Source organism: Emydura macquarii, unplaced genomic scaffold (genome assembly GCF_026122565.2).
Source record: "Emydura macquarii macquarii isolate MOO-44397 ecotype Brisbane River unplaced genomic scaffold, CSIRO-AGI_Emac_v2 contig_3506, whole genome shotgun sequence".
Classification (NCBI taxonomy): domain Eukaryota; kingdom Metazoa; phylum Chordata; order Testudines; family Chelidae; genus Emydura; species Emydura macquarii.
The window spans coordinates 2,648,387-2,670,882 of record NW_027133643.1 but is presented as its reverse complement, the minus strand read 5'-3'; the positions used below and the strand labels follow the sequence as shown (position 1 = coordinate 2,670,882).

General features: G+C 41.4%; 1 protein-coding gene across 1 annotated transcript in view; it reads left to right on the top strand.

The window, feature by feature from the left end:
* Positions 1–18,182: 18,182 nt before the first annotated feature.
* Positions 18,183–22,496, top strand: part of LOC137144931 (BEN domain-containing protein 5) — an 803,386-nt gene continuing 799,072 nt past the window's right edge. The window contains exon 1 of the mRNA XM_067535412.1: positions 18,183–18,228. Coding sequence (XP_067391513.1) covers positions 18,186–18,228 — 43 coding nt within the window. The 5' untranslated portion in view covers positions 18,183–18,185. The remainder of the gene's footprint in view (positions 18,229–22,496) is intronic.

Genomic DNA, 22,496 nt, shown 5'->3' with positions numbered 1-22,496 from the left:
GTTTCTGGGTGTCTGGGGCATGGAGGACCTCATGTTATTAACACGATTCCTTCAGCTGATTGAGGACCTTCATTGCTGGTTTTAGAAGGCTGTTTCATGTGGCTTTGGTTAGAAGGATGATGTCTTCCATACACTGATTGAGGGCAGAATAGGAGGGGAAATGGTAGGAGCGGTGATATGGATGACCTGGAAAAAAATGAGTTTATGAATTGAAGGGATACATATATGCGCATGTATAAAAGCAAATTAACAAATTACAGAAAGAGATGCAATCTGATTTATTGGGCAGATATTTGTACCTGGAAAACATATGCAATGTAAAAAGATATTAGGTTTTGCTTATAAGATTATCTATTTAATACAAAAGCTAACTAAAAAGCAACAAAAACTATGGAGTATAAAACACTTTAGAAGCTAGACCGAGAAACAATATTAAAGTTAGGGAACAATGGGCTGATTCATACCAAGAATTGTAGACACCAACTCATACTGTTCAGAATACTATGCAGAGTTTACTTTACTCCTCCCAGCACAGCTTCACATCATCTGTAAGCCACTATCCAAGACATGAGGTACATCAGGGCATCTTTATTATATGTGCTTCCTGCTAGTCCCACTTGGTGTTTTTCTTGGGGAAAGTTGTTGATTAATTATCTAGCATTAATAATCCTGAGACTACTCTAAAGGTTTCATTTATTTTTTTTTTAACACACATATGTGATATTTCAATGAAATTCTTTGCCGGTGGCCAAAAACTGAGTTGCAATATGCCAAAAATCCAAACATCCTCCCACACCTAAGGTCTTGCTGACAGATTTACAATGACTTCTTCTTCTTCTTGGAAAATCAGACAGAAAACTGAAGAATTCTGCTTAATCTGTGAATCTCATTTCATTTGCAACATTTCATCCGAAAATTATGTAGTTACAGGCAAGCTTACTATAAATGAAAGACTACAGAGAAAAGAATCTATTTTTGTGCACCTGTCTGCCCTTTGTGTGTAGTCAGTTTAACTTTGTTCTCCTATACATTCATTTAGGCCTGGATCCACAAAGAGATTTAGTAACTCTTAGGTGCCTAGAAAATTACTGGAACAAGAATGGGACCCACAAAGTCCGAGGTAGGTGCCTAGACTTCATATACACTGAACAGGGAGAGACAGATAAAGAATAGGAACCACAAAAGCCAGAATGCTATGCGAAAAGCTTCTTCATCTGCAAAGGGGGGAATGGAACAGGGGTCTCCCATGTCCCAGATAAAGATCTTAGCCATTGGACCAAAAGTTATAAGGAAGATCATTCTCCTTTATGCGTTCATACTAGATTAGGCCCTATGGGGAAGACAGGCATCAATCTTTCTGCCTACCTTCCTCTGCCTGTTTTCTCCTGGTTTGAAGATCAGGCTGCGGCATAGGGGTGAAATAGGTCAGTGGTACTCAACTAGGGGTACATGTATCCTGGGGGTACACAGAGGTCTTCCAAGGGGTATGTCAGCTCATATAGATATTTGCCTAGTTTTACAACAGGCTACATGAAAAATACTTGCAGAGTCTGTACAAACTAAAATTTCATACAGACAATGGATTGTTTATACTGCTCTATATACTATATCAGTGTTTCTTAATCTGGGGTTCATGATCTATTTTATAATTATATGGTAAAAATGAGAAAGTAAGCAATTTTTCAGTAATAGTGTGCTGTGACACTTTTTTATGCCTTTTTGATTTTGTAAGCAAGTAGTTTTTAAGTGAGGTGAAATTTGGGGTACTCAAGACAAATCAGCCTCCTGAAAGGGATACAGTAGTCTGGAAAGGCTGAGAACCACTGAGGTAGGTGCCCAGATGCCTAGAGTGAGGGAGCAGTGTGTACTCTCAGAGGCAGAAATACAGGCGTGCAGAGAACTTTTACAGTGAAAATTTAGGTGCCAAGTGAGTTTAGGTGCCCTCAAGGTTAGGCATTTTGTGGATCACTATGGATATGTCTACACAGGAATAAAAGCTCCACGGCATGGCCATGGCTGGCCCAGGGCAGCTGACTTGGGCTGGGAAGCTAAAAATTGCTATGTAGATGTTCAGGATGAGGCTGGAGCCTGAGCTCTGGGACCCTCCACTCTTTCAGGGTCCCAGAACTCGGCTCAAACCTAAGCCCAAACATCTACAGTTTTTTTTCAGCCCCAGAGGTCTGAGCCCCAGGAGCCTGAGTCAGCTGACCTGGGCCAACTGTAGTTTTCTTCATCCTCTGTAGACATACCCCGTGGTACCTAAAACTGGGACTTGGACACCTATATTCCTTTGTGGATCTGGCCCTTAGGCCCCAAAATAATTGAGACTCTACAAAGGTGTAGGGGTCTGCCCTAGTGGAACCTGATGCAGAATTGGAACCTTCATTAATCTGCTCCTCCCTTGCTGAAAAGACAATTATGAATACACAAGTGAGCAGAAAAACAAGTACATTTTAAAGGAATATTTTTTTAAAAACTCAGATCATGCTTTGTAAGATGTGATCTATTAGAAACTAGAGTTTTAAAAAAATGTTCATTTTTTAAAAAAATGTTAGGATGACAGGGTCCTTTAATTAGCAGACATTGAATTATTTAATCTCTTTTATGTTACAGTGAATCATATTAAGATCAATACTGTTTCTCTCTACAGATGTGAAAAAAATTCCACTATCATTTGTTTGCCTAACAGATTGTCCATCACCAGTAGTGCTTCTGTTTAACATGATGTATTTTATTCACATATTTAATTAGCTAATAGCTGATCTCACTGTAAGGTCTTGATCCTCCTTGCATTTGTTCCTTCATCCTGTAAAGTCTTTTTGTTGTATCTCGCTTTTGAAGTTGCCTTTTTCTTTGAAATTGTTCTTGTAACTTTAGAATCTAGAATGCAATAAATTAAATTATTAAAAAACTAAAAAAAATATTGTAAAACATTTAAGGTTTGAGTATATTTATATACCTAGTGTTTGGTATGAAATATTGTTAAAGAAAACAACTTTAAAAAAATTCCGATTTTTGAAGCTTGATTTTCCACCTGGATTGTTGCAGATGTTTGCTCTTTGAGAAAACTATGTGTACTTTAAAAGGATATTTTAAAAAATTAGGATTTGAGTACATATATATGCCACTGCTTAGTATAAAGCCAACTCACAGAACTGAAGTTGTTTGAGGGCCTGTGATGGGGTGTCCACCCCACCCTGAAGGGGTTAATGGAGGCCAGATGGGCCAATTAACCTATTATACTACAAGCTGGGAGAATTGAAGCTGAGAGGAAAGCCTTAATTAGAGGAAGATCACCTGTGCAGGAACATGTGGGGCTTCTATAGAACTAGGGAGCTGATAGCAAAAGGGAAGTAGTCTGCAGTCACTCCCTCGGAGAAAGGAAGTATGTTTGGGGCTATAGCGGTTATTAGCCTACAGTTACTCCCTGGGAGGAGGGAGTTGTGAAGCTGACAAACACAGAGAAGGGGAGAGATCCAGAAGAGGCTCAGGCAAAGGCAGTGAGGTCTAAGAGGGAATGGAGCTTGGCTGCTGATCAGAGGGTCCCTGAGCTGGAACCCAAAGTAGAGGGTGAGCCCAGGTTCCCCTACCAGCTACTGGGGAAGTGGTACCATAAGGGCAATGAATGGGAAGGCTGCCTAAGACTGCTGAAGAAAGACTTTGATACCCCGGGGGGGGGGCGTGGAAACACATGTAGTTACGTGGCTGGAGGGCCAAGTCCTGAAGAGGGAGCACCCTGAGTTGCAGAGACTGAGGGAGAGAGAGCAGCAGCAGGATGTGCAGCAAACAGCAGAAGGGGGCATTGGACCTGGGGAGAGCTGATTCCCAAAAGTGGCCAGAAGGAGACTCTAGCAGTGAGAGAACCCCAGTGACAGGACCACAGATGGAAATTACAGCGTACATACTTTAGTCTCTGCACTGCCAGCAAAACCATTTTATAAAACAAATGTAGGTCTCGGTACAGTTCACATTAAAGGCAGAAGAGTTTTGATTGGCTTCAGTTGGAGCAGGGCATCTTGAGAGAGGAGGTTTGTGTATCCTAAAGATCAGCCTGGAGGATCCTCCATGGACAGAGATTCCCCTTCTCCAAACAGAAAGGTGGGGGTATCAGCCACCTCTGTAAGCTATTCTTGTCTCTTGTATCCCACAGAGAAATATGAGACGGTTACGTACCTTATGGAGTAACTGAGGTTCTTCAAGATGGTTGTCCCTGTGGGTGCTCCACTTTAGGCGATCATGCACCCCTGCCCCTGTAATCGGAGATTTTTAGTAGCAGTGCCTGGTTGGGCCACACATGTGCTGTCCCTGTCTCCCACTACCTCAGGCAGTTCCACAGTGCTGTGTGACCAATCCCCCTGCCACGCTCAGTTCCTTCTTTACCACAGAGCACCTATTGTGAAAACTCTGAAGCTGAGGGGAGGAGGGAGGATAGTGGAGCACAGGGACACCATCTTGAAGAACCTTAGTTACTGCACAAGGTGAGTAACCTTCTCTTCTTCTTCAAGGGGTGTCCCTGGGGTGCTCTATTTCAGGTGACTGTAGAGCAATGCCCTTCTGTGGAAGGAAAGGGCTTTGGAGTTGTAATCATGGCAGATGATAATCCTGTGAGTCCGAATAGAGCTTCTGATGATGAATGCTGCTCTAAAGATGCTGTGTGAATGTATGTGCTGACGTCCAGGTTGCTGCTTTGCATATATCCATAATGGGGACATTGTTAAGGAAGGCTATCGAAGCAGATAGCACTCTAGTGGAGTGTGTGCAGGTCCCAGATGGGGATAGTAGCTGTTGCTGGTGATAGCAAAAATGCATCCAGATATACTTTCAGATTGTCTCCATTTAGATGTGGCATCTCTTTTTAATTGTTCTGTGATGGAAAGGAATAATTTTGGTGACTTTCTGAAATTCTTTGTTCTCTGGACATTTGAAGGGCACTAGCCTTTTACATCAAGAGTGTGGAGTGCTCCTTAACATTTATTCTTAAGGGGTTTCGGGAAGAACAATGGGAGATGAATGAGCTGATTTAGATGGAATGAGGAAGCAACCTTAGGTAAGAACTTGGGGTGTGGTTTTAAGGTAATTTTATCTTTGAAAAATGTTGTGTATGGGGGGTGTGCCATGAGGGTCCCTAGTTCCCCTACCCATCTGATGGACGTGATGGCAATGAGGAAGGTCATCTTCATTGATAGGTGGAGTAATGAACACATTGCTAGCGGTTCAAATGGGGTTCCAGTAAGTCCCCATAAGACTAGATTGAGGTCCTATGAAAGAGTATGGGTTCGTATTTCAGGGTAAATGTTACGAAGGCCCTTGAGAAAACGCTTGGTGATTGGGTGAGCAAAAATAGAGAACTCATCTGCCTTAGCTTGTGGAGAGGCCTGATTTTTTCAAGTTCCAATATATAGTCTAGTACCAGTGGTAAAGGAGAGGAGACCACCATGATTTGTTTATTCTGGCACCATGTATTGAATTGCCTCCACTTGTGCATATATGTATTTTGAGTAGTTGGTCTACAACTATTTAACAGAATGTCCCTTACTTCCTTCAAACAGCTCATTTTGGTTTCTCAGAGCCATGGAGTAGTCATGTGCTGAGATGGAGTTCTGCCAGGTTCAGGTGGTGAACCTGTCCCACAGTCTTGGGAGAGGGGAAAGGTAGAAGAGGAAGGGTACAAGGCAGGCACACAGCCATCTTTAGGACGTAAGGAAACCATGTTTGCCTGGGCCATGTACGGGCTATTAGGATGACTCTGGAATTGTCTGTTCTGATCTTATGTATGACTTGTGATAGAAGAGGGGTCAGAGGGAAAGCGTATAGCAGGAGTGCGTCCCATTTGATGAGAAGGACGTCACAAAGGGAATGGGGACCCAATCCCGCTCTGGAACATGGTTCCAGTGTAACTGTGCTGCTGGTAACTGTGGGCAGAGTTAGTGTCCCATAGCTGATGCAGTGGCTCAAGACCTCCAAAGAGATGGCCCTTTACCCACACCAGATCTCGAGGCTTTTGGAATGGACCCCTCAGCTCTACTCTGTCGGAATACTTCTGAGGAAACTCTACAAGGGGAACCTGGCAGAGTTTCTGGATGCCCGTATGGATATTTCTGCATAAGGGTGTGGTTTGTCCTCTAATTTGTTTCAGTTTCATAAACCACATGAAAATATATTTATATATTTATTTATTTTAAATCAGATTTACTTAAAGGGATCATATCAACTAATTTAAGATATAACAAAATATGACCTCTCAGGTCAGATTCCTCATGATTCTGTGCTCACGGAAGTCAGTGGGAGTGAGGGTGCTGAGAACTTCAGAGGAATAGGCCATCCTGTAATTTAGTAAGGAATGAGCTTCAGTCTGGTGCTGTATGCTGAGATAGATTCTTCTCTCTCCTGGCTGGTTCTACTGCTGTCAGTTGCTTAATCATATATGAATGACTGTTAAGCTTCAAGCACTAAGGAAAAGCGGTTAGATTATTTTAAACAATACCACTTTGACATTGGGAACATGTTATTACTTAAAGAATGGCATAATTGCCTTTTTTTGAATAAACAAAATATTTGTTTTTGCTGCTTTTGTCCCATAATGACATGGATTATAAACCTTATACCCCAGTCATGCAGGCAAAACTCTCCATTACCTTAGACCTGATGTTTAATTCACTTTTATAATTGGACATTGTTTGTACTCCAATAAATGTTGCCTGAGTAAAGATTTCCTCTCGACAAAATCACAAGATTACAGTAAATGATTTTTGTGAAGGCCCTAATTAACAGGCATATGTTCTTGTGTTTACTTGTTTTAAATCCTGCCCACTTTGTAAAATGTAAGTGCACGAAGTAGTATCGGAACATTTTAGAAACCAATCTCTTTCAAATGCTAGCCCACTGGCTGGCTCTGTGTTTATTTTATAAGGTTGCAAAATTGGAAAGGAAGGATAGTCCAGATGTTAGGGACTAGCCTGTGACTGTGGCAACCTGGGTTCAATTTCTGGCTCTCCCACAGGCTACCTGTATGACCCTGGGCAAGTTACTTAAGTGTTTGTACCTCAGTTTTCCATTTCTAAAATGGGGACGATGCTAATAATACATTCTTACCTCACAAGGATGTTGTGATGATAAACACATGAAAGATTGAGAGGTGCTCAAATACTACAGTAATAAAAACTGTATTTATAAGTACCTAAAATATATACTATGGAATGTTGTTGTTTTCAAGTGAGATCACTGATGCCCTTGGAAGGGTCATTCAGAGTATGATATTGTAACCTATGGAAAGGCTGAATCATCAGAAATGGGATATGATACTAGACAGTACTGGTATTATGGAGTGAGTCCCAACTGTGACTCTGTAGTTAAGGTTTCAGGAGTTTTTACTTCTAAGGGCCTTATTCTGTAGCTGCTTCTTGTGTGGAATCATCTACAGGGACTCTTTAAGCCCTGTTGTGGACCCCTTTCTAACAGATTAGATACAAATTTGCCTCCTTTGTCTGGTGTAGTGATGTTCACTGTGCACCCACCACACAAGCTAAGTTAATTAACCATCTCAGAAGCGATAGTACCACATTATGCAAAAAAATTTGTGGAAAGGGACTTCAAACTACAAACAGGAACATTCTCTCATGCCAATCATAGTGGATTTGTTGATTAAGCCAAAATATTAGTCCATCTGTGTTTTACTGTATACCTTCATTTAGAAGTTACGCTTCATGGTAAAAATGTATTTATTAATTTAGTTTTACTCTCCAATCTGCAGGGGACAGAACTTTTACTTTCATAGGGGTGTCTTCATTTTGAATACATCCCTGATTTCAAGCTGGATTGGGAAGTAATTAATTTTAATACACGATGTGGTTTCTAGTCAAATATATATGGTAATTTCCATAAGGATCTAATTTAAGGATTTCTCCTAGCCTATTAACCTATTGCAAGGGAAAGGCAGGGTGGTTGCGGAAGGATGCTGCTTGTGAAGCTCCCTGAAGCTCTAGAATGTAAAATGATATATTGGATGCAAACTTCTAATAAGCTACATGAACAGTCACTTTTACTACAGACTTTTCCCTCAGGAGGAGGGGAGTTAGGGGTAAGAGTATGCCATACTAAATACACACTTGTCAGCAATGCCTGCTGAAGAAAGGAGAATAACTTTGGTAATCACACTAATTTAAAATATTTATAAGTATGACATTAGCTAGAAAAAATATTGATATTCAAGAAAGGCATGGAATGCAGGGCCCCCACGTAGAGGGGAGAAGGGTACACTTTACCGGGGCCCAGAAGCCCTGGGAGGCCCTGCCCAGGCTGCAACCCCCATGGGTATGTGTGAGAGGGGGGCCCGTATTACAAGTTTGTACTGCACCTGAAAAAATTATGCTTGGGCCCTGACGGAATGTATTTTATGTAGTGAAACATTCAAACTGATTGATTTAAAAAATAAATGTGAACTTGGGTCTTGATACAATGACTTTCTAATCATATTAGGCTAAGACTCTTTGGACCAAGTTCCCCTGTGATTTTTAAAAATTAGATCATAATCAGTGAGTGTAGCTTACACTGATGTAGAGTTATTTCATTCAACAACGTGCACTCTTGCCTTCAGTGAAAAAAAAGATGGTTTACCATGTGGTAATTAAAACAAGGTACAACCCTAATGAAGACAGGCCCTTGTAATTTTAACGTTAGCATTTCAGGGTAAAACCTAGGCTCCACTTTAGTGCCTTTCGACCTGCTAACTTGTAAAAACAACAAACTGCTTTGACTTCACTAGGACTTTCATATTAGTTAACACCTGGTAAGAAGACATCTTTCTGCCTGCTGTGGATACACCCTTAGAGCCCATTGCTGTTTAAAGTAAACTTCTGCAGCTTCTCCTTACCACCCCTATCTCAACCTGCTATAACTAATGAGTGTCTAACAGTGATTTACTCCACCTTTTAGTAATTACAAACAAAAACATGAATTTGTTTGTATAAGAAATTACACATAGGTCCTAAGCCTATTATGATTTGCCCTTTCCCCTGAACAACTAATTTTCAGTTATAGGGCTAGTAATCAGTTTTTCAGGACAACAATCAATGGTTAAGGAAACATTAGGTCCTGATCACCTTCTTAATATTCACTGAGCTGCATCTTTAAGAACTCTTACTCAATAGATGAAATGCTAGAAAGAATTCAAAGGTAGGAGGAAAATTTAGGCTTCATCCAATCTGAAAATACAGTGCATGAAAACAAATACATGAGACACAGTCTTGGAACCGTCAGTAACAACATACAAAGATTCTAGGATGCTGAAAAGATAATGTAAAGGAAATCAATGTAAAGACCTTACAAGATATATTTTTACTTGATTTTTCTTGTTAAGCATGATCAGACTAGTCACTGCTTCCATGACTGGTTTAAGATTACATGGGGCTCTTGAAACACCTGAACAATGGCTTTTTTTTAAAGCTGCACATGATCAGTAAGTACATGCAAGCCCTTTTACCAGTGAGGAGTACCTGGACACTGGAGGTTCCCTGAAGCCAGAGAAGCTATTGGTACCTTAAGGGTGGCCCTGAAGAGTATAAAACATTTTTTCTAGTCATGTTTGAAATTCCTAAACTGTCTTGACCCACATGTTCAAATTCCAGCAGAACTGACTCAGCCGTTCATCTTTCCCAGATAGATAAAGTATAATTTTATTGTATGGATTTTTCTCTGAGAACTTAAAAATCAAGGTTATTTATGTCCTGCAAATATATAAAACATTTTTGTTTGAAAAGTAGAGGTTTACTTCAGTGTCCTTATGGAAAATTTCCCCTCTCCACACAGTGCTGCCCTTCACCCCAGAGAGTCTTCCTTTTCTGTATAGCATGGATGCGATTCATAAACTATTTTCGTAAGCCTACACTGTGGTCTGCCTTGTGAAAGCTTTGTACTGCTCCCACAGAAACTCCTGTCTCGGGCAGGCTGGAGGAGGAAGGTGATGTGGCCAGGATGGTCCTGTGCCCTGGCAATCCCCTGCTTCGAGTTTCATAGGGGCTATGGCAGTGGGAAGCACAAGTTAGCCTGACCCAGGAACCAAACAAGCCCCCTCATCCATGTAGTCACAAGTTGCTTCAACATTGTACCACTGCTGAGGGTAATTTACCCCTATATCTGTAATTTGTCAACTGGGTTTCTTCAGGCTGATATTTGCTCTATATAATTGTACAATATTTACCCCCACAGGACCATTTTTATGAACAGATATTTCAAAAATACTCTTAAAATGTGTAATTAAAAATATTTGGAGTAATAAAATGAGTTGGCCTGTTGCCTGTTTGGGTACAACTTGATCCAAGTTTTGCAGTCACCCTGTCTCAGATTTCATCTCAGTTGCCTTAACACAGCTTTTGATTAATTCTAAAGCCATGTATACTGTGAGGGCAAGCATAGCTCGACCTTCCCATACTTGCTACATTTTAATTTTTCCCATGATTAATAACAACAGAATAAATCCATGAGGTGATGTTATTTGTTGTTCAGAGCACCTAATGCTAGATGCATTACAGAGCACATAACCAATACTGTCCCAACACAAGGCATTTACAATCTAGTTTTAGACATTACAAAACCAATGAGAGCAATAAATAGTAGTGAAAGAGAAAAGGAAGGATGAGGCTTACAATAGAAAAATTATGAGGTTACTTAGTACATTGTGTGCATTTCTTAATGAGACAGCTGCTTAATTTTTCTACATTACACCCCTCTTTGAATTTTTCCACTGGCTCCTCCTCCTTTTCTGCATGAAGTTCATATTGCTTGTCCTCACCTTCAAGGATGTAACTTTATGCCTGCCTACCAACCTAGTCTTATCACTTTGCATGCTACCCTCGCTGCTCCATCAGTGAGGCCATCCCTGATGCCCCATTTATCTGCTTTTCTTTGAAGCATCTTCATGACTTTTTCTTCACCACACCCTAACTGGGGGGCACAAAACTGATCCACCCAGCTACTACATTCTCCTCATTAAAATCCAGCCCTAAAGGTCAGCTGCAAATGATTTTTTTTTAAATTGAGTTTATGCCCCTTCTGTGATGTATTAAAAAAGAGGTGGTTGGGGTTTTTTTACCTCAAATATCAGGAATGTCAAATCTGATCTTTCTAGATTATTCTAGAAAATCTGTGGAGAGTCTCAGTACCAGTCACACCTTAAGTGAATGGGTGGTGGTTGAATCTGTAACAAAAAATATCTTCTCTCTAAAATGTTCTTAATCATTTGAATTACACAGATGTTAATAGAAACAAAACCTAAAGCATTTTAAGCTGCCTGATCGAAAATCCCTTTCTCTCTCAATTTTTCAGCCTCTTCAGTCTTCTGATGTTTTTTCTTTTTCATCTGTCACCACTTAGCCTTGCAAGGTGGACAAAAATGTACTGTTTAAAATACAAGGAGGTTTCTCCTACTACCAGTTCTAAAACATCCTTAGAATTTCTAAACAGAATAGATGACAACTTCCTAACTCAAAAAGTGTTGCATCCAACAAGGGGAATTCCATATTAGACCTGGTCTTGACAGATAAAAAGGAATTGATCATGGACCTAAAAATTAGTGGTAACTTAGCTACAAGTGATCATGATTCAATCATGTTTGTTATGTGCAAACAGAATAAAGACCAAACTGGTAATATAACTATTTGTTACATTAAAAGGGCCATTTTTACAAAACTGAAAACAATTATGAGCCAAATCAGTTGGCAGAAATAATTTCAACAGAAAAATGTGAATAATTGTGAATTGTTTATAAACATTTTACTAGATGCCCAAAAAAGCTACATTTGAGAGAAAAAAAGCCATACTGATTAAAAAATCAACCTGGTTTGGATGGGAAATAAAGGTAACAATAACAAACAACAACAAAAAAATCTCAAAAAGAAACAAAAAACCAAAAACAAATGGAAGTAATAAGAAACTGATACTAATTAATATAAATCAGAAGCTAGAAATTGCAGATACTCAACAAGGGAGTACAATAAGAAGGATGTGTTTTATAGTACTTTAGGAATAAAACCAATTCTAAGAATGGCATTGGTCCATTACTAGATGGAAATGGTAGAATCGTCAATTATGTCAAAGTAGTAGTATTCAATATATATTAGTTATATATTTGGGGGGAAAAACAGATGTAGTCAATGATGATAATGAAACACTTTACATTTCAATAGCAACTCGGGAGAATATTAAACAGCAGCTACTAAAATTAGTCATTTTAAAATCAGCAGGTCTGGATAACTTGCATCCAAGAGTTTTAAAAGAGCTGGCCAAAGAGCTCACTAGACACTTAATACTGATTTTCAACAATTCTTGAACATGGGGAAAGTTCCAGAAGACTGGAAGGAGGCTAATATTATGCTAATATTTAGAGAGGGTAAAGGGATGACCCAGTCAATTATTGGCTTGTCAGCCTGACATTGACCCCAGCAAAATAATGGAATGGCTGATACAGGACTTGATTAATAAAGAATTAAAAGAGGGGAATATAATTAATGCCACTCTACATGGGTTTATGTGAATAGATCCTGTCAAAAGTAAGTTGATGTATGTTTTGATGAGATTTCAAGTTTGTTTCATAAAGATTATAGTATTGATGTAATACACTTAAACTTCTGTAAGTCATTTGAGTTGGTCCTTACAAAATCTTGATTAAGAAACTAGCACAATTCAAAATCAAGATGGCACACATTAAATGGACGAAAAACTGGCTAATAGGTCTCAAAATGTAATTGTAAATGGAGAATCACGAGCAAGCAGATGTATTTCTAGTGGGGTCCCAGAGGGATCGGTCTTTGGCCCTATGCTATTTTAACATTTTTTTAAGCCAATGACCCTGAAGAAAACAAAATAATCGTTGATAAAATTTTCAGATGACACAAAGTTTGAGGCAATGGTAAATAATGAAGAGGTCAAGTTACTGATACAGACTGATCTGGATGAGTTGGTAAGCTGGGTGAAAGTGAACGTGAAAGCCAAGTGCAAAGTTGTATAACTAGGAATAAATAATGGAGGCCATACTTTCAGGATCATGGACTCTCTCGTGGGAGGCAGTGACTCTAAAAAGATTTGGGGGTCTTAGTGAATAATCAGCTGAATGTGAACTCACAGTGCAATGCTGTGGCCACAAGGGCTAATATAATCTCTGGATGTATTTTTAAACAGGGAAATCTCAAGTAGGAATAGAGAGATTATTTCATTTCTGTATTTGGTACTGAGCAATTGCCTACTGGAATACTGTGTCCAGTTATGGCGTCAACATTTCAAAAAGGATGTTGATAAATTGGATAGGGCCAAAGGGAGAATGATTAAAGGACTGGAAAACATGCTTTATAGTGATAGACTCAAGAAGCTTAATCTGTTTAGTTTAACAAAGTCTGTAAATACCTACTTGGGGAACAAATTTTGATGGGCTCTTTAATCTAGCAGATAAAGGTATAACAAGATCCAATGGCTGGAAGTTGAAGCTAGACAAATTGAAACTGGAAATAAGGTGTAAATTTTTAACAGTAAGGGTAATTAACCATTGGAACAATTTACCAAGGGCTGTGGTGGATTCTCCCTCACTAGATATTTTTAAATCAAGACTGACATTTTTCTAAAAGACATGCTCTAATTCAAACAGGCATGAATGCAGGGAAGTCCTATGGCATGAATTATGCAGTAGGTCAGACTAGATGATCACAGTAGTTCCTTCTGGCCTCAGAATCTATGAAAAACAACTTTTGAAACATATTCTTCTGGTCTTCTTTAAATGTTACAAAGCAAGAAAAATGTCATGAGCCCATATTTTTCCATTGCAAATAGCCTTTAAAATACAGAGAGACAAGGTGGGTTGTGCAATATCTTTTATTGGACCAATTTCTGTTGGTGAAAGAGACAGACTTTTGAGCTACAGAATTTCTTCAGGTCTGGGAAAAGTAAGGTACTCAATGTGACAGCTAAATACAAGGTGGAACAGATTGTTTAGCGTAAGTAGTTAACACATGTTAAGAACCATTCAAGATGAAGTGGCCTGTTACCACCACTGCAGTCATATGACAAAAAAGGGGCGGGATTAGTGGGTTATAGATTGTTGTAATAAGCCATAAATCTAGTATCTTTATTAAAATCATGATTTTTAGTGTCAAGCGAAGTTATCAATTTAAGCTCGTCATTTGAAGGTGTTGTGCAAGTTTCGAGGACAAGGATGAGGGGTCAGATATGGAGTGACAGTTTTGTGAAAACTGTTCATTCACAGGTGATATGTTTTTGTCATCATTTTCTATGTAAGTTCATTTGAGAGCGTAGTGATTGTCTTCTCTCACCCACTTAGTAGTTATTAGGGCATTTAGTGCACTGGATGAGGTACCATGCTGTGACAGGCAAATGTAGGACTCATGGGTCTTGAAAGGTGTATTGTGATGGGGGTATTGATCATTGTAGCAGTGGAGATATGGCTGCAGGTTTTGCATCTGCTGTTCTGGCAGGATCTGCTTCTGGTCTTTGGGGAGCTTGCTTCTGATGATGAGCTTAAAGAGGTTGGAGGATTGGGAAAGATTTCTTTCAGGATACAATCCCCATCGAGCATGGGTTGTACTTGTTTAATAATACCCCATATGGGCTCCAGTGTGGGGTGGCAAGTGACAAGTAGGTGTGTGTAGTCAGAGGCTTCTCCCCCAATATTGAAATATGTTCTCTCAGGGTATTTGGGTGGCCTATTCCATGATGTGGTCTACTTCTCTGGTGGAGTGTTCTTATTTGGTGAAAATTGAACAGGTGGACTGGCATCGTTGGCAGAATGGAGATAGGAGTTGACATCTCGATAGCATCAGGGACAATAGATGGGGTGGTAATAGGCTGTGAAGGGCTTTGACAGCGAAGATATGTATTTTATGCTTCATGCAATGGAGGAGGAAGAGCTGAGGAGAGATACAAGTAGGGTGATGTGGTCAAAATGATGAACTAGGAAGATGATTGTTGCAACAATGTTTTGCAACAGCATTCAGTTACTCCCCTTTGTGTATGACTAAAATTATATTATAAGCTCTTTGGCCCAGGGACCCTATTTCTATCAGTACCACAAGACACCTGTACCATAATTTTGGGTGCTGTAACAATAACAAATAAATAAATTTCTCCCTTCCCTCACTATTTCCCTTATTGTCTCTTAGATGTTGTTCCTCCAAGTTACTCTATATCTTTGTTCCCATAAGCCCTGTCTACACAGGTAAAAAAGGTGCTTTTTCAATTCAAATAAGCATGCATCATTCAAAAGTCCCCTTATCACCTACATTTAATATGTTTTCAATTGTGTTGTAGGACCAGGCGGTATTCTTGGCTACAATAGGATCAGCTCATATGGGTTTGTTTAAAAAATGTTAAGCTATGTTTACATAGGTGATAAGAGAGCTTTCCATTTGTGTTAAGTTAACTCTGTTGAATTAACTTGATTGGGGAAAAAAAGCACTTTTTCCTCCCATGCACAGAGGGCTGCTAATTTCAGTAGAACTCTGTGTAGGTATGGAGTAACTTGAAGAAGCTGGACCGTATATTACACTGCGGGTGTTGAAGGCAGATGACTGATGCAGATTACTATTTGTGATCCTCATGTGAGAAGTGAGTCTAAGAACAATTTGAATAATGTGAGGAATGTGGACTGAAGGACTAGTATTGGAAGGTATTCCATATAAGTAGCACGGAGGAAGTCTTGAAGATAAAAATGCATGATAGACAAAGGGGCACTGGTACTGGCATAGCAGATGGAGCAAAGGGAGCTAGGGAACACAATAAAAATGAGATCAGAAATGTAGACTCAGCCAGAGTTGCACAGGTCCTTGAATGCAAGGATGAGAAAAGTGAGAACTTGATATGGTAGGTAAAGAGAGAACAAACGAAGAGGTGAGTGATGTTATCAGAGCCACAGGTGAGGAAGATATTTGTGCAGCTTCAGGATGGACAGAAGAGGACTATTTGTGGACATCAGGGAGCCCACACAGGATGAGGTTGCAGTAGTCCATGCAGGAGATGACCAGGGTGTGGATAAGTGTTTTATCTGTTGGGACAGAAAGGGTCAGATTTTCAGAGTGTCATACAGCAAGACATGGTAAAACCTGGAAACACCCTGGATGAATAGGAGAAGAGGGGAAATCAGAGAGGACCTCAAAGGTTGAGAGTCTGAGGGGAAAGAGAATGCAGACATTTTAGGAAAGAAAATAAGAATGTGTTTGACCATGTTGAAAACAAAAGTATGTCAGAGACAATCAGACATGTGGGCTGGATAGAGGAAGCCAAATCTGGTGCAGGAAATTAGATGTAATATCATTGGTATAGGTATGTAGCTGAATTTGTGAGAGAAGGAAGTCATCCAAGGGTGAGGTGTTGAGGATGAAGAGGATGGGACAAAGGATAGAGAAACTTAAGAGTTACAGAGAGAAAGGAGGGTGCTGGAGGAGGAACCACCAAAACAGATGCTGAAACAGTAATTGGAGAAATATAAAGAGAACCAAGACAGGGTAGGGCCACAAAACCCAAGGGGAAAGATGGCATGAAGGAGGAGGGAGTGGCTGACAGTATCACAAATCAAGTGAGGACCGTTTCACTGGACCATAGAGGGCACACACCAGACTGGAAGGAATCCATAAGAGAGTTAGTGAGGGGAAGTCAAGGCAATGTCCATAAATAACACTTGCAGGGAAGACCTTCTTCAGCCTGCCTACAGTTGCAGGCTTGCAACATTTTAAGATTCACATACTAAATCTAAGGAGGCAGGGACAGCCACACTCTTACAAGGTCTACCTCCTGTGCTTGCAATATGTTAACTGGTACACAGTCAGTCTCACCTGTTAGGCTTTAAGGGGTGTGTGGGTGAGGTGGGAATCTACAGATTAGCCTCCCCTCTCAGGCTTGCATGATTGAGACACACATGGTCAGTCTCAGCTTGCTGTACCTTAGGGGGAACTTAGACATTATGAGCACCTCCTCACTGAAGGTTTCATCACTGTAATTGTCAGATGGTGAGTTTCATCTGCTAGGGTTGAGAGGATGCGTGCACTGGTACACACAGGCCCTCCTAAGCCAAGGGGCCATCACTGTAATTGCCACATGGTCAATCTTACCTACTGGGTTTTGGGCACATTTGGGTTGGGTTGTGGGAAGGTGGGGGGCATACACGTGAAACAAGCACCTCCTCTCTGCTCAGAAGTGCCTCACTTTGGAGTGCCAAATAGTCAGGTTCATTTGGGTCAGGGTGGAGATCTGGAAGGGGGCTAGGGGTGCCCACAAGCAGTCAGCCCCTCTTTCCACAGGGCTGCACGCCTGTAATTGCTATAGAGTCAAACTCAGGTGGTGAGTGTGGCAAGGGGGAAACACACACATATATATAATGAGCCCCCTCCTCTTCACTATAATTGCCACATAGACTCACCTGCTCGGGTGTGGGTGTGTGTGTGGGGGGGGGGACGGCTGCATAATTGTAATGATGTGTAGTCGGTCTTCTGTTGGGAGAAGGAACCTGTGGAGGGAGAAGGGGGAGACACACACAACGAGCTCTTCTTCCCTAACGGGCTGTATCATTGTAATTACCTTATGCTCAGACCGGGGCATAGGGAAGGCGAAGGGGCCCCTCCTGCCCGAGAGAGCTGCATGGCGGCTGTCACTGCGGCACGGGGCCGGTTTCAGTTGCCATCATCAGCTCCCCCCTCCCCTAGAGCTGCAGCATTGTAATGGTCAGACTCACCCGCCGTTGGCGGGGGGCAGAGGTGTGTGTGTGTGTGACAGACACACAAACACACTCAATGAGCCCGCCGCGCTCCTGGGGCTGCATCACTGTAATTGTCCGACACACCTGCGGGGGAGGGGGAGCTGCACAAACACACACACACACACAATGAGCTGCAAACACCGGCCCAGCCCCCGCGCAGCGACTCTGCAATTCGCTTAGCAGCAGCCGCCGCCGGCCCCTCACCTCAGCCCTGGAGCTGCAAGGGGGGGAGGGGGGCGAGCGTCCGCCCGCCACAGCGCGGCTAGCGCGCGCGCCGGCAGTTGCCGCCTCCTGGTCAGACTCACCTGGCGGGCGGCGCGTTGCTGACCCCGTGGCAAAGGGAGGGAGGGGGGAGGAGTGAGGGACTCCCCTGGCTGTGACGTGTGTTGCCATGGTGACGCCCGGGCAGCGTCTCACTCCGTGTGGAGAGGCGGGGGGGATGACAACAAACATGGCGGAGAGGAGCAAGACGGCAGAGCCGGGTCAGTGCCAGCCGCAGTCCCGGGGAGGGTGGGTGAAGGAGGGGGGAAGAGACCCCTTGCCACGGGGGTTAAGGGAGCCAGGCCCGTGGCATGGGGAAAGAGGGGAGACGTCCCTTCAGGTGGGGGCTAGGGAAGGGAGCCCTTCATGAGGGGCAGGGGGTGACCCCTCTTGACTTCGGGATGGGGGGACCCTTTGCCTAGGGAATGGAGGGGGAGAGGCCCCTTTGCACGGGGAATGCGGTGGGGAGACCCCCTGCACACGGGGGGAAGCACCCCTTGCACAGGGAATGCAGTGGGGAGACAATTTCACACAGAGGGCTCTGGAGAGAGGCCGCTTCACACAGGGAATGGAGGGAGAGGCCCCCTCACACGGGGAATGTGGGGGGAGACCCCTCTGTATAGGAGACTGGGAGGTGGAGAAGCCCCTTTGCATGGGAAATGGGGGGAGACCCCTTCATGCAAGGGGGGAGGACCTAAAAGTCCCCTTCACACAGGTGATGAGGTGGTGGTGTTTGGAGCATCTTCCTCTGGCATGTTACAAGGTGGTAATGAGGAGAGTCCCCTCCACACAGCATCCATGGGCATACTGTGGAAGGAGGTTTCCCCTTTACAGAGGAAGTGGTGGGGAAAGCCCAAGTTGTACAGCAAATGAAATAAGAGGGAACATCCTCTTCAACCAGGGGACAATGTGGTGGTGTAATAGTGTGCTTTCTACAGAAGGGACGGGGAGCATCCCCTTCACACAGGGCAGAATGATATATTTGGTTCAACATCTATTGGTTTCTTAATACATTATATTTTTTTAATGGGGACATGGGAACATATCACAGGCTGAAGGTTTTGGGGTTGTTCAGCAGTTGACCCCCATTCCTAATGCCATTAAGGCCAAAGTGCCTTGAGTTTGTTGAGTTACAGTGTACTGAACACTTTATACTGATGTGACACAGGTTATTCTGTGTGAAGGTCTTTTGGACAAGATGCTAAACAACTGGAATCTGTTCACTCTGCATGGATGATAGTGATTCCACTCTTATGCTTATCGAATGAACAGGGATCTGTGGATGAAACCGAGATCCTCTGTTTATTCACGGACATTAACGGTCCCATGCAGCTTTTTTTTCCCCCTCAGTGTACGGGTCCAAATGTTTTGAGATAGGACTGCTGCTCTTTCCACCCTGTGTGAAAATGAAACCTACTTAGACACTTTATGGAGAGTAAGGATATTAATCTCATTGAGGATAAAATCCTGGTAATATCACTCTTTGCTGATATTAAATATCCTATCTCATAAATTTCCCTCATGTCCTTGGCCAAATTTCCCTTTTCCGACACCACTGTGTTGCATATTGTGCATTTGCTATCCATTTCCATCTCAGAAGTAGCTTCATTTTTAGTAGAGCTGCATATAGGTAGGGAAGTGATTTTGGTCCCTTTTGATGAAAGGTGGAATATGTCTAAAATGTTGTTTAGCTCCGAAAGGCAGTGTTATGTAGTGCCTCATTTATGCTATACTTTGCACTTACGGCATATTGCTTTTCTTCCTAGCATCTAAAAGCACAAATAATAAATGAGCATCAAACCCTTTTTGTGAAGTAACTATTGTTATCCCCATTTTACAGATTTGGAAACTGAGGCAATGGGCACTTGAGCCACCTTTCCAAGGTCCATAGGAACACAGAAATTGCCATTATGAATCATGACATTGGAGCACCGAATTCAGTAAGCTATCTTTTACAGTAGCCAGTATCAGATACTTCAGAGAAAGATGATAAAAACGACAGAGTGGACAATTATGGAACAACAGTTCTTAAAGGAAATTTTTCATTTAGTGGTTGGCTTGTGCTCTAAAGAATGAGAGTTTATACTTTACTTTAAAAATATATCCTAACTAACATAAATGTGAATCTTCTCATTTGCCTTGATAAACATCTAGTCCTTTTTTGAATTATACTAAGCTCTTGGCCTCAATGATATCTTGTGTCAGGGAGTTCCACAGATTAGTTATACATAGACAAAATTATTTCCTTTAATCAATTTTAAATTTTTGCCTTTTAATTTCATTAGATGTCCCCTTGTTCTTGTACTATGAGAGGATAAGTCAGTTTACTTTTTTATACCATTCATTATTTTTTATATCTTGTGGCAAGACACATCCTCTGTCTCGCCAGACTTTGTACTTCCTCCTCAGGCAGTGGTGAGGCCTGGGTTAAGTCAGCCTCCACAGAGTTTGTCTTCCCCTTCTGTACTCTCTTATCAGTAGTTTCAAGGCTGGCCTCATGCCAGGCCCAAGGAGGGTTCTTCCAGCAAACCAAACCAAACCAATTCCCAAACACAAAACCTTTTCCTCGACCCCTTTGCTGGGGTGGTGTTGTCCTGCTGTTGGCCCTGGGGTGTCAGTCTTTCCCCTAAAGAGCATATAAAATAATTAAGGATGTAGAGAAGGTAGATGGAGAACTTCTGTTCTCCCTGGCTTATAACACAAATGGAGGTTTAATAAAATTAAATGTATCATACATCTGCCTACTGTGATTTATTCATTTTCCTCTGAAGTCTCTGATATTGGCCTCTGTCAAAGATAAAATTCTGTACTAAGAATGTGCCTGGTCTGACTCTGTATGGCAATTCCTATGTTTGATTAAAGTGTGTCTGTACTCTGAAAAGTGACTGTAAAAATGGCATCTTCTTGTTCAATAGTTTTGCTTCTGGTGTATTTTCAGACTGATGTACTGAGTTTAGCATCAAAATTTGGATTTTATTCCTTTGTCCTTTTGTTAGGCCTGTAGACAAAATAGAGATTTGGGAGAGGAAGGTAGATTCTATTCTTTCTTGTACTATACTTCATCAACAGAATTGTTACTAAATTTCATTCAGTGAAACCTGTGCAATCCGAACTGAAGGCTGTAAAGTTGAATGGTGTCATGAAAAGAATAATTTGAAAACAGTGGAGTTGTAAAGGTGAAATTGTAGTAATAATTTGGCCTGCACCATCTTTAATACAGTATTGGTGATGATCCATGAGAAGGGCTTTCTTAACCTAAATGGAGTTTGCAGGCCTGATCGAAAAGAAACCAGCAACACATCTTTTAACTTTCAAATTGAGCACTTTTGATGTGGAAATTACTGAGACAACAAATACTGAACTACATTATGCCCTTTTTTCTAGTCTATTTGTATAGCAGAGCCACACTTAAAGGACATGGGAAGTATGTTATTACCTGCAGTTTTTCTATATACAACAAAAGAGAAGAAAAATATTTTTTTAAATATCACATGCAACTGTTTACATTTGAAAGCCTACTTGCAATATCATATATGTGACCCTTCCACTTTCTTATATTTCTTGTCCCAAACATAAAATCCCCCTGAATTCTCTGTTTCTTTGCTCTCATATCAATACACCTGATTGTTTCTCCCAGTTGTAAACTAGGAACCAAAGTAATGGGAGAAAAGTGATGGTACTTTTCCACTGATGTGGCAAATCTTTCTCTTCATTCCTCTCTTCCCTCCTCCCCCATCTTTTTCTTCTGTTTCTCTTTCATTTCTGTTCTCTATTAACATTTACTTTCTTTTTTTGTTGTTTTCTCTTTAATCTTTGTGTTAATTTCCCTTTTATATGTGTCTCCCCCCCATTCTTTTGTCTGTTAGTGCTTATCTTTCTTTTGCCCCTTTTCTCTTTTCCACACCCTTTGTAGAGAGCTTTGCAGAGGTGTCTGACTAGGTTTATTAATTTTCCTTTTGCATCAAACTGCTATGCCTACTCAGTTTCTCTAGGACTAATGAATTTCCCTTTGCAGTTGGCTCTCAGCTTCCTGTACTGAGTCCTGTCAGTTTCCTTCTGCAAGCTCTTAGAGCCAATTTTTATAAAGTATCCACAAATGTTTCATGCTTCCATATTTGGGTGCTGGTCTTGAGACCTATGTGTCTCAAACTGGGACCCAAAATTATAGGCAAAGGCAATTTAGTTAATCTTCACATATGGAGTCTACTGCAAAAATGAAAGTGATTAGGACTAGTTAGTTACCTTTCAGAGCTGCTCAGTTTGACTCCCTGCTGTTCTGCTCAGCTCACTTTGATGTCTAATACCCTTTTAAAGGACAGCGGATACAAGAAGTCCAGCTTAGTTGAACAGTCTTTCAGACTGAGAGCCAAGTTATCTTTCCAATTCTGTAGCAAAGAGACAATCTTACTAACATATCTAGGGAATATTTAGGTGTAGGTGGATGGGACCACTAACTCCATTTAATTAAACCACATACAGACAAGAGGTT